We start from the raw sequence: 18,168 nt of genomic DNA, 5'->3' as shown, positions 1-18,168 counted from the left end.
TGATGTAAGAAATTAAGTAATTTGTAATACATAAAAGAAATACTTAAAACATGAATGAATTGTTTAAAATTTGAAAAGGGTTATAAGATATTATGTAATTCATAATATATGAAAAAAAATTGCTTAAAACAAGAAAAAAAGTTTTAATAAGTAATTTGTAATGAACAGAAGAATTATTTAATACATAAAAACATTTTTAAAAAATTAAATAATTCATAAAACATGAAATGCTTGTTAGCATTATTATAATTCGTAAAATAATAAAAGATTACTTAAAATCTCAATTGTTTTAAAAAAATAAGTTTTTTGAAAAAAAAAAACACTTTTCCATTTATTCCAAATCCTCCAATTAATAAAAGAAAAAAGATATTCATATTCGTACACGCTGGCGCGTATAACTAAAATCCGGTTACGTTAGCATTAGAATATGAATGAAGGCCAGCATCCTCAGTAACAACATTTCAGGCGTCCTTGCTTATCCTCGACTACTGGCGGCGCCAAGGATTAGGATATCTAGGGTTTTTGGTTGTCTCTTTACCATCACTAGTAATCCTCCCTCTTGTACTTTTTCATCTCTTGCAGCGATGTCTGGCGTTGACGCGCCGGAGATGGAGTGGCCTGCGAAGAAGGTGAGGGACACCTTCATAAAGTTTTTCGAAGGCAAGAATCATGTTAATTGGAAGTCCAGTCCCGTCGTTCCCCACAATGATCCCACACTCTTGTTTGCTAATGCCGGTAAGCTTTGCCTTCCCATTTTCAATTTACCTGCCGTTGGATTTAAACTGAATAATTGGCCATTTTCGATTCATTTTGTGTGTGTGTGTGTGTTTTGATTTTTTTGGTTCTATTTGTTTAGTTTATTTGTATGCTTCCTGAACTTTGTGATACTGAGCTTTTTTTTTTCCATCACATGATTTGCATCTAATTTTGCAGTCGAAAATCACTAAATGCAGGTTTTAGAAAGTTGATTTGTTTTTATTTATTATTTGTGATTGTTCAGGTATGAATCAGTTCAAGCCGATCTTTTTGGGGACCATAGATCCCAACACTGCTATGAGCAAGCTCACAAGGGCCTGCAACACTCAAAAATGTATTCGAGCTGGCGGGAAGCATAACGATCTTGATGATGTAGGAAAAGACACTTACCACCATACCTTCTTTGAGATGTTAGGAAATTGGTCTTTTGGAAACTATTTCAAGAAGGATGCAATTGAGTGGGCTTGGGAACTCCTCACCAAGGTATATTGTTATTGACGTTTCAAAACATTTTTAGTGTTATAAGTGTGTCTCACATATCTTTAGGATAGTAGTCTCTTCATATAGCTAATTTAATAGCGGCGTGATTTGTCTAAGTTTGAAATGTTATGTGCAAATTGTTGTCTTGTGCTAATACTGAGCTGCTTTTGAATTTTGTTTATTGAACTACAGGTTTACAGCTTGCCTACAGATCGGATTTATGCCACTTACTTTGGTGGTGATGATAAAGCTGGTCTGCCACCTGATAATGAAGCTAAAGATATATGGCTCAAGTTTCTACCTCCTGAACATGTGCTGCCATTTGGTTGCAAAGTATGCATTCCTTGATTGCTATTTTCCTGTTAAATTTGGAACATCAACAATTCCTTTCTACCTTTTTGTCTGTGCATGTGTATCTTCATCTGTTTCTTTTCCTCCTATATTTTTGGCCACAAGAACTCTTAACAGTTACTGCTATTATGACAGTATACTAGGAATCTTCCTTGACATAATTTCATTTTATTCTTCTTTTTGGATAAACTAGGTTATTCTTGGCGCACCTCTTAAGTATTTTAAAACTTTTGAAAATTTAATGTGAATGTTATACCCTTCTATACTAGCATTTATTGTGTGCATTTGTGTTGTGTTGAATCATATGGTTGAGATCTATTGTCCTCCATTTATTTCTTATTCGAATAAGGAAGTAATATGTTTGATAGAATAAAGAGTGTGGTTTAGGGTTTTTTTCTTTGCATTGCATAATACGACTCTTTCATGAAAATCTCTATACTTAAGTGTATCTTCATGTATTGGAAAAAGTAATTTAATTTATCTGCACTTTATCCTATCCAGTCACTTTAACATGTTACTTTTATTTTTCTAAGTTTGGATCACATTTGAGTGATACGATGCTATGGTCTATCTTATTGATTTTGCCCTTTTTTTGCAGGACAATTTCTGGGAGATGGGTGATACAGGTCCTTGTGGGCCTTGCACTGAAATTCATTATGATCGAGTAGGCAATCGTAATGCTGCTTCCTTGGTGAACAATGATGATCCATCATGTATTGAGATATGGAACCTTGTTTTTATTCAGGTACATGTTATATTGTTTATGGTTATCCTTTCACAATTTTGTTAATTAGCCTATCTCATATGCATTTGGCCCATCACTCTTAAAAATTCGAAGTTATCCCAGAATTTAGCATGCTTACATGTGGGCGGTTGTGTGTGCCTCTCTGGCTCTCTGGTGTTTTTTTGGGGCAATAGGGAGATTACTAAATCTTCCTTAACTTCTTTTACTAACATGTCATGCCAGCCTTTTATGACAATGTCACGATTGGGCTCTTGAAGATTTTTCACTGATATATGTCTTACTCTCAATCTCTCATACAGTTTAATAGGGAAAGTGATGGCTCTCTAAAACCTCTTCCAGCAAAGCATGTTGACACTGGAATGGGCTTTGAGAGATTGACTTCAGTACTTCAAAACAAGATGAGCAATTATGATACTGATGTGTTCTTCCCGATTTTTGATGTTATCCAACAGGTCAGATGATGATGCCTATGGGGATTATTATTATTACTGATTTTCTTTATTCCCTATTTCCTTTGCAATTAATAGCATGACTTATCATATATGTAAGTTTCTAAATTAAACAAATGTACCATTCCAGGTTGGTGTTTTTGCATGTACTGCTTGTTAGAGACTTCTTGACTTTGATACTGTTTCCATTTCCGTAGTTCTGTCTTTTTCTTGAAGTCATATTCTTCTTTTAAATGCTCCATAGGAAGGAAAAAGCAAAAAGGTACTGTACAATTTCTCGATTCAATGATGTTTATCTACACTAACACCGACACGTGCTTATACTTGATGTTGATTTATGTATGGAAATTAAGCTTGACGCTTATGATGCATTATGATACTTTGCTTGATCTTGATCAGCACATTAATAGTTTATATGCTTCTATTTCCATTTACTTTAGGGAGCATTTTCCTTAGTTGCTACTTACTAGTTGGACCACATATTGGAACACTTGTATTTCTTCTTTTATTTATTTATTTGGGTAAACTACACCCATGGTCACTCTAAAATAGAGTTTGTCTTATTTTGGTCACTCCAAATTTTTTTTTCTCAATTTAGTCACTCTAAATAAGATAATTGTGCGAATTAGTCACTGCCATTAAAATTTCCGTTTTCTTTTAACGGATTGCTGACGTGGCACATTAGCCCATTGAGTGACTGACATGTGGCATTCTTTTTGTTGGCTCTTGACTAAAGTTTAGGGACCTCTCTATAAAGTTTAGGAGGAAAAAGTTTTAGACTAATTATAAGTAGGTCCCTGAATTTTAGTCAAAAGTCAACCAAAAATGTCATGTGTCAAACACTCAATGTGCCACATCAGCAATCCGTTAAAAGAAACAGAAATTTTAAAAGCAGTGAGTAATTCACACAATTATCTTATTTAGAGGGACTAAATTTAGAAAAAAATTTTGAGTGACCAAAATAGGATAGACCCTATTTTAGAGTGACCATGGGTAGGAGTGTACAAATTTCGGGTAAAACCAAATTAATTCGATCGGGGGTCAGTTAATAATTTTTTGGAAGTTCGGTTGACGGTTAATTCGGTTCGAAATCGGTCAATTAACCGAATTAACCGAATTTAATAAATAATATTATAATATATAAGTATTCGGTCGGTTCGGTTAATTTTTTGGAAATATAAATTAATCGGTCGGTTAAATCGGTTAATTTTTGACATGTTTTATACTTTTTTTAACCAAAAATATGTAAATTTCGGTTAACTGACCGAATTAACCGAAAAAGTTCGGTTCGGTTAATTTTTTTTGAAAAAATTTCGGTTCAGTTAACAGTTAAGGGTTTAAAAGGGTCCGTTAATTCGGTTAATGGTAGTTCAGGTCGGTTAACCGATTGAACACCCCTAACCATGGGTGTAGTTTACCCTATTTATTTTTACTACTATTGAATTATACTGTTAAATAGAGATGCTAAATAAAGGATGTTCAAAATGTGAAGCTATTTAAAATGCTTTTGTGTTAGATTAACTAACTTGGCTCTAATTGTCTTTTTTTTTCTTTTGAAGTTTTTGCAACTGAAGCTAGAATGAGGAGGATTGTATGCATAATCTTCCATTGTTCTCTCTTTTAACAGGTGACAGGGGCACGCCCATATTCTGGAAAAGTTGGGCCAGATGATATTGACAAAGTTGACATGGCATATAGGGTTGTTGCTGACCATATTAGAACTCTTTCGTTTGCCATTGCTGATGGTGCTTCACCAGGTACATATTGACATGAGATTTTTTTTGAATGTCTGTTCAAATTCAGTGGTCTTATTTCTTACAGTTGATTGTCCATTTTAAAAGAAAAGGAAAAATGTTTCCTACGATTATTGCAAAGGCTTTGGATTGACCATCTTTTATGTGCCTTTTAGTTGATGTTATGTGTGTACGCTGTTAACAAGAGGGTAGTAATTGGATTAGTAGTCCAAATGTTATTCATGACATTTATGTTTGGTGGTTAGGTAATGAGGGACGTGAATATGTCTTAAGACGTATACTTCGTCGTGCTGTTCGCTATGGCAGTGAGGTTTTAAAAGCTCCAGAGGGATTTTTCAGCAAGTAGGAACGACCAATATTTTTCTGTTCAATTTTGTTAACAAATGAATCTATAACGCAATTTATGTCCTTTAAACAATTAAATCAATTTTTGCATATGTTAGCTCGACACTTATGTCATTTCCTTGCACATCTTTATAAGTTATTTGTAATCATTAATTTAAATCCAGGCTTGTTAAGATTGTGGTGGAAGTCATGGGTGATGTTTTTCCGGAGTTGAAGCAGCATGAGGTTCGCATTGGAGACATAATTGCTGCAGAAGAAGCGAGTTTTGGAAAGACTTTGGTCAAGGTGAGCTTGAGAAATTTTGTGGTCATTACTCTATATGTCTTAGAAATCAGTGGCCTGTAATTGTGGTATGATTTGCATGCAGTCAAATAGATATTTCTTTATTGCCTTCTTTACCAATTTTTATAATGGAAAATGCCCTTCCAACAATGAGAAACATGTTTAGCTTAAGCTGCTTCTGATGATAGGCTTACATTTTGAGTGTGTACTTTGTCACTTTTCATCTATGTTACTCAGACCCTTCATTTTTCTTGAAAATACCCGTGTCTGACACTCATTTCCAACACATGGATATGCCTCCAAGAATCCTCCAAATACTTGGAAAACATGGAAAAGACTAACCATACCCAGTTGGATACATTCTTGTATCCAACACTCACACCCGAGTCAGTAAAATAGCTTTTCATCGCTACTAAACATTTTATGATATTGATGTCCAATCTAGAGCCCTTCTTCATTGCTTAATATTTATAATATTTATAAATATTTATAATATGTCTTACCAACATGTTCAATGGTAATCATGAACAATTATTGACTTATGTCCAGGGAATTGAGAAATTTAAGAAGGCAGCCCAGGATGTTCAGGGGAGGATATTAAGTGGGCAGGTAAGTGCATTTCTGTTTATCTTTTTCTGTCATTGAGGAAAATATTCACTATCAATGTGATGTGCTCTCTATTTATTTCGGAATCATACTGTTTTTATTTATATTTGGCACTTAAAGTGGTTTATAAGAAGCTTTTACAATCTCCTTAAAGATTTCTATGCAAGTTTGTTGATACTGGAACTCTGAGGAATTTGGAGTGTTATCTTGAAAAGCAGAACTAAAATTTTAAGTTCTTGCTTTAGAAGTAGTTGATGATATATACATGTGTCTTTATTCACACATTATCTGTGTGTATAATCCGTCTGAATTTCTGAACTTATTTTTTATTTATTCTGGCCTAGTGGACTTGAAAGGAATGAATTTGGTTATGCGGTAAGAGCCATGACCTCCTTTCTACCTACCATTGGCTATCTTACAGCTTTATTGTGTCTTTTTCAGGATGCATTTATCCTGTAGGACACATATGGGTTTCCATTAGACTTAACTCAGGTAGACGAATGGACTTGGTTCTCTTTTCTATATATTGATCTATTTGGCTCTGCATCCTAATGTTTTTCCTTTTGCAGTTGATGGCGGAGGAAAGAGGTTTGATAGTAGATGTTGAGGGTTTCAATAATGCTATGGATGAGGCACGGGAAAAGTCAAGGAGTGCTAGAAATAAGGTAATAGGAGTTTGATTCTTCAATTCCACAATAATCTGCTTAAGTTTTTTTTTCTGCTTTTTAGTAAATAAAAAATAAAAGTTGCTAGGCATGTCTCGACTCTATTTGACCATAAAAGGAAAACAGTTGATGCATCAAGAAGCTAAAAATAGTAAAAAGAAAATTGTATCTTTGGGTAGAGGAGGAATGTTTACATAATTGAGTTTTTCCCATATTTCATGCTTATAGCTTTTTGCAGCAAGCTGGTGGTGCTATCGTCATGGATGCTGATGCTACCTCTGCACTGCTCAGAAAAGGGGTGTCCACAACAGATGATTCCTTCAAATTCATTTGGTTCCAGGTCTGCATGCATCTTATTCATTGATGGAGCTTTAGTTAGATTGTCATTTTGTTTGCTTTCTTATTTTGGCTTGTGAAAATATTGGGAAGCTTTCATTAGGTGTTGGCTATTAGGAGTACCTGTATTTCAACTGTGTTGGAACACTGGCAGCAACAACCAAACAATGAAACACTAAGAGCATAAGCTCTTCAAACAGCAAGCAGAAACACAAAGCATCAAGAGCATAAGCTCTCGGTTAACAGGCAGAAAAAAGAAAAAGAAAGAACAATGGCAGCAGCTCTTAGAAAAAGAACAAAACAGAGAACAAAGGAGGAAGAAACAAAAATAATTTACTTGCTCACAAACGTGCAGCAAGGAAGCAATCTAAGTTTCACAACTGATATGCTTAATTTTTCAATAAGAAAAACAATACATTTATAGCCAACTACATCAGTTATTACTACCTAATACCACTAAGTAGCCTAGTAACTTTAAAAACATTGCTTGTACACATGGATAAGCTGACTTATCAGCTCAACCAACCCATCAAAACATCAACATCAAAGTTCATTCTCAACCAAACTAAATTACAGAATCATCATAGTACCATGCATTTTAACAAAAACATAATAGCAGCATGGTTGGCCATTTTTAACACTCCTCCTTGGACTCCATGCTGCAATACCAGTCATTCATCAAGTTTTTTTGAACTTGGCAGCTCTTAGATGCTTTGATTCAAGCTGACCAATTCATTTTCAACCTTGGCCTCATTCACAAACAACAAATCTGACTTACACACTTGACTATCCCAGTCTTTTGTGCCAAAGATTTGTTCACCAAATGGAGTCTTCTCCTCCTTCACAGCCTTGGTTGACAACTTGTTTCTTCTTGCACAAACAGTTCCTGAGTATAGTTGCTTGCCTTCATTCTGCCATTTTGGCTTGCAACAATACAACACACATTGAGCTTCCACATGTTGCTGAACTCACACCTTTGACAGACTCACATCTTTGCATATTGTCTTCCACAGGTGTCTTCATCAGCTCGCACTTTGCTAAGCTTGCAGCTTTGACATCTTGCTAAGCTTGCACATTTGGAAAGCTCACACCTTTCCTTGAAACTCCTCCTTCAGCTTATTGAAGCTTGTTTGGAGGTCCGATGTTGAGCAGGGGAAGCAAAATCAATGGTCCCTTAAGACTTAGGCTCATGATACCATTTGTTGGAACACTGGCAGCAACAACCAAACAATGAAACACTAAGAGCATAAGCTCTTCAAACAGCAAGCAGAAACACAAAGCATCAAGAGCATAAGCTCTCGGTTAACAGGCAGAAAAAAGAAAAAGAAAGAACAATGGCAGCAGCTCTTAGAAAAAGAACAAAACAGAGAACAAAGGAGGAAGAAACAAAAATAATTTACTTGCTCACAAACGTGCAGCAAGGAAGCAATCTAAGTTTCACAACTGATATGCTTAATTTTTCAATAAGAAAAACAATACATTTATAGCCAACTACATCAGTTATTACTACCTAATACCACTAAGTAGCCTAGTAACTTTAAAAACATTGCTTGTACACATGGATAAGCTGACTTATCAGCTCAACCAACCCATCAAAACATCAACATCAAAGTTCATTCTCAACCAAACTAAATTACAGAATCATCATAGTACCATGCATTTTAACAAAAACATAATAGCAGCATGGTTGGCCATTTTTAACAAACTGTTCATGCCTACTTGGGAAACAGACTTGGTTTCTCTCTGAGTAACATCTATGATAATGCGAGAATCTTCCCAGTGAAGATGGGAAATGATATTTAGACAATTTTATATTTGGTATTTCAAAATGTTCAATACTTCGGTTGAAAAAATTTTGTTTTGGTCTTAAAGCGATTCCTTGTTCTCCTGTTTGATGACTGAGAATATTTCTTCTAAATGATTATACATTGCTTATGGTATCAGAAAGACTAAATGAGTCTGTGAGATTGTCTTCTTTTTTTTCCCTTTTATCTATTTTAAGGGCCAGTGAAATGTCTGCGTCATTATAAGATGAGACTCTTTTATTTCCTAATAAGAAATTTAGAAGTCAGCTATTCATTGCTATCCTTTTCATAGTGAAGTATTCCATGTTTTAATGTTTTCCACGATTCCTATCACTGCTTTAGGACCACGAAAGTGTAATAAAGGCCATCTACATTGGTTCAGAGTTTGTTGAAAGTGTCAGTGCTGGTGATGATGTTGGTATTGTTTTGGAATCTACGAGTTTCTATGCTGAGCAAGGTGGTCAGGTATTTATTTCAGTATATGAGAATTTTTATCCTAACAATCTCTTCATTTTACCTTTTTGGGTTTGTATGAACCACTGTCTATAGTACAGTAGGTGGGTTGCCTCAATTAATTAATTAATTTTTTTAAAGAATTGGTTATAGAGTGGGAATGAAGTTTATGGTTTTGGGGCTCTATTGTTTGGGAGAGGACAAGCAAAGTTAATGGTTGATTTAAGAAATTGAATATTGTGGGGTAATACAAAGTAAAAAACCAGCCTCAAAATGATTAATCTTTTTGGCTATGTATGAACCACTCTGACTGTAGTACAGTATGTGAGTTGCCTCAAATTAAAAAAATGGTTATATCGTGAGCAAGAAATTTATGATTTTCGGGCTTTATAAGTTGGGAAAGAACAAATAAAGTTTATGATTGATTTAGGATTGAAAATGTTGAATCTTGTGGGGTAATAAAAAAGATTAAAACCAGCCTACTAGATGGGGTTGGTTTGCGCAGGAATTAGTCATGGCTTTAAAGAGGCTATTTAGGTTTTGCATGGAATTCATTTTGTGCTGGTTGTAAGTTAGGAAATTTGATTGGTGCATCACATCTAGATTTCCTTACGTAATACGTACGTATATTTGTACATTTATTTTATGAGATTCTATTGTTAGCAATGTCCATATGTTGTTTGAAATTGAACTACATGTTCCATCCATATCTAAGAAAGCAATGGGATAATTAATAGGATGTCAGTCCAATTATTGCATTCTTTATTCACCTGACGTACTTGCTTCTGTGCATAGGTTTTCTTTTTATGTGATTCTGTGTATTTGTTGTTTGAAACTGAACTGTCTCACATCCATATCGGCTTTTTTATAAAAAATATTCAAAAAATTTTATTATTTACGAAAATAATTTATTTTGGAAATTATGTATGTAAATAACCTATTTTGAACAGTAAATACATCTCTAATTTTTTTTAAAAATTAATTTTTTTGGGTGTTGTCGTTGTCATTTGCAGCACCGGACTGAAGTATAATTATATAGAACATTTAGGGATCTTATTTAAAACTTGAGGAAAAATTTTTGAGGGATATATTTGGTTAATTTAAATAAGAATTTTATATATTTTTTAAGTTTATTGTTTTTAAAAAAATAATAAAATTTGAAAGAAGTTTATTTTTGTTATTCTTATATTTCTAAGGGCTATTTAAATTTAATTTCAAAATGGTACAGAACTAATATGGAAATAGACCAAAAGTGTAAAAGCATTGGTGCCGCAGGAGGGATGCCCTTTCTTTCATTCAATCTAAAAAGGGTAATTGCTTCATCAGGCCCCGGAACGTTTTATATAATTATACTTCAATTCGGTGCTGCCAATGACAACGGTGGCACCCAAAAAATATATTTTTTTTAAAACCAGAGGTGGTGACGCAAATGGCAATGGCGTCACCGACGTTTACTATTCAAAATGGGTCATTTACGTAGATAATTTTCAAAGTGGATCATTTTTGTGTATAATGAAAAGTGTTGAGTCATTTTTATAAAAAAGCCATCCAAATCTTAGAAAGCAGTGAGACAATTAATAGGATGTCAGTCCATTGCTTGATCTCTTTTGTTTTGCTTTCTTTATTCTCCTGACATGTTTGCTTCTGGACATAGATTTTTGACACAGGATCTCTTGATGGTTCCTTTGGTTCATTCCAAGTATGTAATGTTCAAATTTTTGGAGGTTTTGTACTTCATATTGGTTCTCTTTCTGGAATGACTGGCAAATTCTCTGTTGGTGCTAAAGTAACTTGTAAGGTAAAACCATAGACTTTAAATTACTCCTATTTCAGGTGCTATTTTGTTTTTTTTCCCCATTTATAAAATGATGTGCTTCTTTTAGTTTGCAACTTTTTGAGTGCTCCAATAATTTATGCAGGTCGACTATGATAGGCGTAGGTTGATTGCTCCTAATCATACTTGCACACATATGTTGAACTTTGCACTCAGGGTACAACTTTATATGCTTATGTTCATAATGCTTTACTCCTTTTTGTTCTTATTGTGATATTCTTATTACTTTTCCATGTTTCATGTCCTCGCAATTTGAATGCAGGAAGTGCTTGGTGATCATGTTGACCAGAAAGGGTCCATTGTTCTTCCTGAGAAATTGAGATTTGATTTTTCCCATGGTAAGTTTAAACTCTGGGTGTCTTTGATAAATTGTTGAAAATATTTAAACCATTCCAAATTGAAGTTTTCAAACTTTAATTTATTAATCATTAGCAGTTCACTTTTAGAAACCACTTAATGGAAGATTTTTAATGAAGAAATGTTTAAAATCTTAGTTAGCTACTGATTGTTGTCAGTCAATTCAATTAAGGAAAACTATGTTTCTTTAATTGCATTAATATCACATATTATCCTTGTAAAGTTTTACCAATGCAAAATGCATACAAAATCAACTCAACATTTAATTTTCAGTAGCATACCAACCAATTTTTATATATCAGAAATTTAGTACTTGAATCTTTTAACTACAAAAACTTCAATACATAATTTGACTTGTTTTAACTTTTTTATTTCATCACTTAGCACCTTAGTTATTTACTTTGCAGTATGATTCAAATTATTGCTAAATTTGATCCAACGTTATCAGATCCGAACAGAGATGGGGCTATCAATGCTGACCATTTGAGAAAAATTGAGTCTATTGTGAATGAGCAAATCAAAGCTGAGTTAGATGTATATTCAAAGGAAGCAACACTTGCTGAAGCCAAGCGTATCAATGGTTTGCGAGCTGTCTTTGGAGAAGTAAGCTTAAGCATTTTCTTCATTATGTGGTTTCTAATTTGGCTTTGAACATTCCTTCTAGAAGTTGTGTTATGCTTTGAATGTAGGTTTATCCAGACCCAGTTAGAGTAGTGGCAATTGGTCGCAAAGTGGAGGAACTCCTTGCAAATCCAGAAAACAGAGAATGGTCATCAATCTCTTCAGAACTATGTGGAGGTTAATTTCTTTATTTGAATGACTTCACTAGAAGTCTGTTAGGAATTTTGTGTTGAGGCCGACTTCAATGATGTTTATAGGTACACACATAACAAACACACGGGAAGCAAAAGCATTCGCTCTTTTGTCCGAGGAGGGAATTGCTAAAGGAGTGAGAAGGATAACTGCTGTCACTACTGAGAGTGCTTTGAAGGCAATGGAATTGGGTGACCTTCTTTTACAGGAAGTAGATGACGCATCCAAGATGGAAGTAAACTTGCTAGATAAGGTTTGTGATATACTTAAATGTTTGTAGGTTCTTATTATCAATGCCTTTATTTTTATTTATGTTCATCTTTTATGCAAAATTAGCTAGGGGTAAAAAGCTTATTCTCTCCTTTTTATTGCACATGGAGGATTCATCCTTCTATGAGGGCGTAGCATACCAATTTCCCTTCCGTTTTGAAATTTATTTTGCTGCTTTACAGAAAGTGGCCTCTTTAAAAACGAGTGTGGATTCTGCATCAATTCCTGCTGCCAAAAAAGCTGATATTAGGGCCAAGATTGCGCAACTTCAGGTATCACAGCTCATCTATGAACACCATCAAATTTAGTTTTCATCACCTCAGCTTGAGAAACCATGTTCCTTTTAATTGGTTTGTTTTATCAGAAGCAACTGAAAAAGGTACAGAAGAAGATTGCTGAACAAAATATGCAGAAAGCAGTCACAATAGCAATTGAATTGGCTGAACTTGCTACCAAAGAGGGAAAAACCTTCTGTATCTCCCGGATTGATGTTGGTTTAGATGCAGCTGCTCTACGTGAAGCAGTTTCAAAAGTTATTCAGCAGAAGGTTTCTAGCTAATGTTGACCCTTACTTTTAATTAATTGAATCTTTTTATCGAAGTTTGCACGTTTGTGTTAAATGTTGCCAATTAATAAACAGGAAATGCCAGTTATGGTTTTCAGTATCGATGAAATTACAAACAAGGCTGTTGTTTATGCTGGTGTACCAGAGAAATCTGAATCTATCAAGCGATTGGAGGTATCAGAATGGTTGACAAAGGCACTTGGGCCTCTGAAGGGGAAGTGTGGTAGAGGCAAGGGTGGTTTGGCTACAGGACAGGTAGGTAACTTGTTTCAAAATTCGGTTCTGTAAGAACTGTTTGGATTCTTAGCACTTAAATCTTGAATACAGTTGCATGTTGTTCTTTAGACTCCAAACAGAAGCGAATCTAGGGGGTGGCAGCGGCCCGGCCCCCCTAATATTATAAAAATTTGATTTAATCCTTTAAAAATTATAAATATATAGACTATTAAAAATTAAAATTTTATTTGCCCCTAAAAAATTTTTCTGGCTTCGCCCTTGACTCCAAACCCTTTGGTGTTTTGTGATAATTAAGTTGGCTCGCAAACCCTCTGTAATTTATGGAAATGTATGTTTCATTTCAGGGAACGGATGCATCACGTGTTAATGAGGCTATTGATTTGGCAACTTCATTTGCGTCAATGAAGTTGAGATGATAACCGATTTTCTAAGCTTGTACTCTGCCGATGGAGGAGGGCATTGCTGCTGCTAAATTTTATCATAACAGCTAAATATACGTTGTCCTAATGCATCCCCGAGCGAGCTACTGATTATTACACCACAATTACTTCTGCAATTAAATTGTTTCTTAACTTGCCGACGTTATCAAATACCAGGATTTGGCATATGCAAGAAAACTATGCAATTTAGTGTGTATTTTAATATTTTATTGTGCTAGAAAGCTCAGGTATTTTTGGGTGCTTGAGCTGGTTTGAGTTCCTGAATACGACGGTAAAACTTTTAGACGGAATAATGTCGGGGGAGTTTATCATCAAACGTGCTCTGAAGTTGAAGTCCGTAAAAGTTTTAGTATGTTATGATTTTTATGTTTATATGTTTGAAATATTGAAATCTAGAAAAAAAAACCCGTAAATTAAGGATTGGGAAAAGTTGATACGTTTGTTAGATATTACTTTTTTTTTTCCATGGAAACCAGCTGGAGCCTTTTATTAAAATAAAATAAAACTAAAACAGAAATAACACCAAAACCAAACGTTAAGAAAAGAGAAGAAATTTTTTTTTAAAGTTGAGTTTAGATCAACGGTACGTTTACTTGCTATTAATATAAATATTATAATAATATTGTAATGTGAGATAAAAAATAAGCTAAACATATCGTATTCAATCGCCTATCTAAATCAACCCTAACCGGTACTTAACTCCAGTCCAGTAAAATGGACCCACTCAGGACTTAAACACCACGGAATCTACCTCTCTTCAAACCTTCTCTTCCTAAAACGTGGGCCACCTTAGATATTACTCTTTTAAAATTGCTGACTTATGTACGCGTACCCTTAGATTAACAACAAACATAGTATAAATTTTATTTTTTATTTTTACTTCTTGCAAAACTTGATGTCAAGATAACGTCATCCCTTTTCGTATTAAACGAACTGATTGAATGATGTTACTAAATCTAAGTGACTACGAGGTTCTCAAGTTTCTTATTGAAAAGAAGGGGACTTTGAATTTTGTGGGCAAAGAAGAATGAAAATGATTCATTCATCAATCGACATTCCCCGCTATTACATGTCGTTTCGTTAGCAATATTTTTTTTAAGTGTTGATGGCCGGTTTGTTTTTTCCGGTACCGCCAAGTCGAGTGCTGCAATAGTTCAAAGAATCCTCTTTCCAAGCACCCAAAACGCTAAAACCCTAAACCCCAAGTTAGTGCCGGTGAAGAATACTGAAAAATATGGCGTCACTTTGGCTCACTCGCTCCGCCTCACGCGCCCGCCTCAGACACTCTCTCTCTTCTTCACTCTCTATCATCTCTTCTTCTTCTTCTTCATCCCCAACCACGATTACCAGCCCCAATTTCATTACTCGACTCTCTCATTTGTTCCCTGATTTCGAAAATTCTCGTCATCATTTCAACGTTTCCAAGAAAAATCTGTCGCTCCTCTCAAACTTCAGACCTGGAATTGCTTGGATTTCGACCTCTTCTGGCGTCGCGGACAACTCGGGTAAAGGTGATCAAAATAACAAGAATGTTGCGGGGGGTCCCTCTTGGATTGACGTTTATTTGCCTAGAGGAGTTCAGCCTTACGCTAAGCTTGCCCGCCTCGATAAGCCAATTGGGACTTGGTTGCTCGCTTGGCCTTGTATGTGGTAAGTCGTCCGTTCTCCTTCTTTCTTTCTTCTTCCTCTAATTGTTGTGTTGTTCGATTTGTAAATTTGTTTGAAATTTTGTTGCTTTTGGCATGAAAATCTTTTACATTTTTGTAGGTCAATTACATTAGCATCAACACCAGGCCAACTTCCTGATTTTAAGATGGCGGCTTTATTTGGTTGCGGGGCTTTGCTTTTGAGGGGTGCTGGTTGTACCGTCAATGACCTCCTTGATCGGGATATTGATACTATGGTAGATTAAATGTTTTCTTCACCTTTCCTGTTCGCAATTTCACATGTATTTTTGCTGGCTTATAATCTTAATATATCAAAGTTTTTATATGATTAAGAGATTTAGGAATTTGAACGATCCTAAGATCAGACAAATGCACGGTTCAATATTCCAGACATTTGATTATAGGAGCATTTTGCACGCAGGTAGAACGTACAAAGCTAAGACCACTTGCAAGTGGTCTTTTGACACCATTTCAAGGCATTTGTTTTCTTGGGTTTCAACTGCTTTTGGGTCTTGGCATTCTCCTTCAACTTAATAATTACAGGTTAGAGTCCTCCTCTTGTTATTGCTTCCGGTTATCGTTTGATTGATTTGGACATCTGCAACTTTAGCAAAAAACCTTCCATGATTTTACTTTAGATTTTCAGTTGGAATACCATTGGGTTTGACTTAATCACAGGAGTTCTGTTTCATATCATCTAATTTTAATATTGTCTTTTCTCAATTTCCTTTTGAAATTTGGAGAATCCAATCTAACATGTTGGTACTCAAATTTTGATGGTATAACTGATATTGCTTAACCATTTCTCGCAGTCGTGTATTAGGGGCTTCATCCTTGTTGCTAGTCTTCTCGTATCCTCTCACGAAGAGGTTTACATTTTGGGTAATGATATTTATATATATCTTTTCTTCTTTTATGCATTGTATTGTTTATTCGTTTACCATTGATTCATCTGGTCAATTCAGCCCCAAGCCTATCTTGGTCTGACTTTCAACTGGGGAGCCTTATTAGGTTGGTCGGCTGTTAAAGGAAGTCTAGATCCTGCCATTGTGTTCCCACTGTACTTCTCCGGAGTATTCTGGACCCTTGTGTATGATACAATATATGCACATCAGGTACAACTTTATCTCTTGAAAGCTATATGTACTTCCTCCTTTCTTGACAGCTTTTACTGGAGTAGAATTCTAGCTTGAAACAGTCTGTTATTGTTAAGTTTTGAGGAGCTAGTATGGTGTTGTTTAGTTGATTCTTGTCTTTTATATTGGATAAACAAAATATACATTTTATTACATTTTAACTCTGGTTGGACTTAGCTGGGGGCGAATAGGTTTGTGATAACTATTGAGGCAGTTGCATTTTAGATGGTAATGGTGATGAGGGTTGATTTATGCAGCTAACAATTTTCCTTTTGTGAACCTAATTTTTTATATAGAAAGAAGATGAGATATAAATTGAAAGGAGAAATTTGGGGGCTCTAATAGTTTACTGTATCTGTAAGATCAAAAAGGAAAATGAAAATTTTATTTGTTAGTTGTTTCCTTTTCCTTCAACCCCCACCCCCCCCCCCCAAATTATATATAAACTGTGAGGTATATTATTATCAAATATGGCTAAAGATATGTTTTCCGTTATCTGTTGGGACTATGAGACTATAGGATATTATAGCTGCTTTCTTTGACGTTATCAGTATTCATTCAGGATAAAGAGGATGATTTGAAAGTTGGTGTTAAATCTACAGCTTTGAGGTTTGGGGATTCAACTAAGGAGTGGACTACTGGGTTTGGGATTGCATGCATAAGTAGTCTTGCTCTCAGTGGATACAATGCTGATATAGGTATATTCCTGCATTCTATTTAAAATTCATTAAAAACATTTATTTCACTAATTTTTCTAAGTTGTGTTTGAGCAGGATGGCCATATTATGCCTTCCTTGCAGCTGCATCTGGACAATTGGCTTGGCAGATATGGACTGTTAATCTAACATGCCAAGCAGATTGCAATAGAAAGTGCGTGATAAGTTTATGAAATCATTTTTTGGTTGCTGTGCTTGTCAATTTATTCTAATGTACCCGCAGTTTTGGATGTAAATAAACAAAATCACTAATCCATACATAAGGATCTTAAACTTCCTTTAATGCCTGCTAACTGGATATTTGCTTTTGCCTAAATGTTTGTTTTTATTTGTACTCAGCTCACATTTCCTTTTTCTCTTGTAACAGGTTTTTGTCCAACAAGTGGTTTGGTGCGCTTATTTTCAGTGGGATTTTATTTGGAAGAGTCTTCTGATAAAGGTATTCATTTATAAATTCTTTTTGCCCCCTAAAGGTGCTAGTGTCCTACCTGTAAAGGGCATAATATAAACAATAGTAGATTATAGTTGTAGAAATGATTTTGCTGTATTTTTATGACCAGCTTAATACTAGTTGGTAAGGACTTTATTATTACCTTGAAGCTGGTATTATGTTCGGTGAATCTCACCTTTTTTACCAACCAGGTACAACTAGACTTCCCAAACTATTGAAACCAGAAACATTTTTTGAGTGATTAGGTAAATAATTTGAAGAGGGTTAAAGTTTACTCTTCGTACATCCGAAATATTGATACTTATCTCAGTGTTTGTTTGATAGTGATCAAATTGGGTGTTACTGGTGTAGTTTAGAGGAGAAGCTTGATAATAATTCAGTTGGGGGGTATGAGGAACCATATTCTTATGTCACGGGGCTAGACCTTTCGTCTCGCAATCCGTGCGGCCTTAGGCGATCCGTTTGCTCCAAACTCGCCCAAGTCAGCCTTATCTCAATGAGGATTCTTTAAGAACTCCTCCAAGGCACCAATTGAACAGCGGAAGCGATTTATGCCAAAAGAAGCTAAGCAAAAGAACAACAGAAAGAGCGCTCGCAAAGTGTTTGAGTAAATGCTCTCTACTTCTCTTATTCACAAGGAATAATGAAACAATTC

General features: G+C 35.1%; 2 protein-coding genes and 1 long non-coding RNA gene across 3 annotated transcripts; 2 read left to right on the top strand and 1 right to left on the bottom strand.

The window, feature by feature from the left end:
• Positions 1-360: 360 nt before the first annotated feature.
• On the top strand, positions 361-13,886 carry LOC107946129 (alanine--tRNA ligase). The gene is given in 23 exon segments (XM_041106863.1): positions 361-735; positions 1,001-1,239; positions 1,429-1,569; positions 2,186-2,332; positions 2,632-2,784; positions 4,409-4,538; positions 4,781-4,877; positions 5,045-5,165; positions 5,712-5,771; positions 6,210-6,260; positions 6,338-6,433; positions 6,672-6,773; positions 8,917-9,039; positions 10,682-10,825; positions 10,947-11,018; positions 11,124-11,199; positions 11,667-11,821; positions 11,908-12,016; positions 12,097-12,284; positions 12,484-12,573; positions 12,666-12,848; positions 12,942-13,121; positions 13,448-13,886. Coding segments are annotated over 23 exon segments (3,033 nt in total). The 5' UTR covers positions 361-431; the 3' UTR covers positions 13,520-13,886.
• LOC121224142 (uncharacterized) lies at positions 6,586-8,907 on the bottom strand. The gene is made up of 2 exons (XR_005921684.1): positions 6,893-8,907; positions 6,586-6,785 (listed from the first exon to the last, which is right to left on the bottom strand). It is a non-coding gene; the product is annotated as an uncharacterized lncRNA (long non-coding RNA).
• Positions 13,887-14,373: 487 nt separating the features above from the next.
• Positions 14,374-17,787, top strand: LOC107946115 (4-hydroxybenzoate polyprenyltransferase, mitochondrial). The gene is made up of 8 exons (XM_016880331.2): positions 14,374-15,193; positions 15,311-15,446; positions 15,632-15,753; positions 16,023-16,092; positions 16,176-16,325; positions 16,909-17,044; positions 17,120-17,216; positions 17,430-17,787. The coding sequence occupies exons 1-8, from the start codon at positions 14,778-14,780 to the stop codon at positions 17,494-17,496; spliced, it is 1,194 nt and encodes a 397-aa protein (XP_016735820.1). The 5' UTR covers positions 14,374-14,777; the 3' UTR covers positions 17,497-17,787.
• Positions 17,788-18,168: the final 381 nt, after the last annotated feature.

Source organism: Gossypium hirsutum, chromosome D12 (assembly GCF_007990345.1).
Source record: "Gossypium hirsutum isolate 1008001.06 chromosome D12, Gossypium_hirsutum_v2.1, whole genome shotgun sequence".
Lineage (NCBI taxonomy): Eukaryota > Viridiplantae > Streptophyta > Magnoliopsida > Malvales > Malvaceae > Gossypium > Gossypium hirsutum.
The sequence above is the reverse complement of the archived record's forward strand: the minus strand, read 5'-3'. Positions and strand labels throughout refer to the sequence as shown.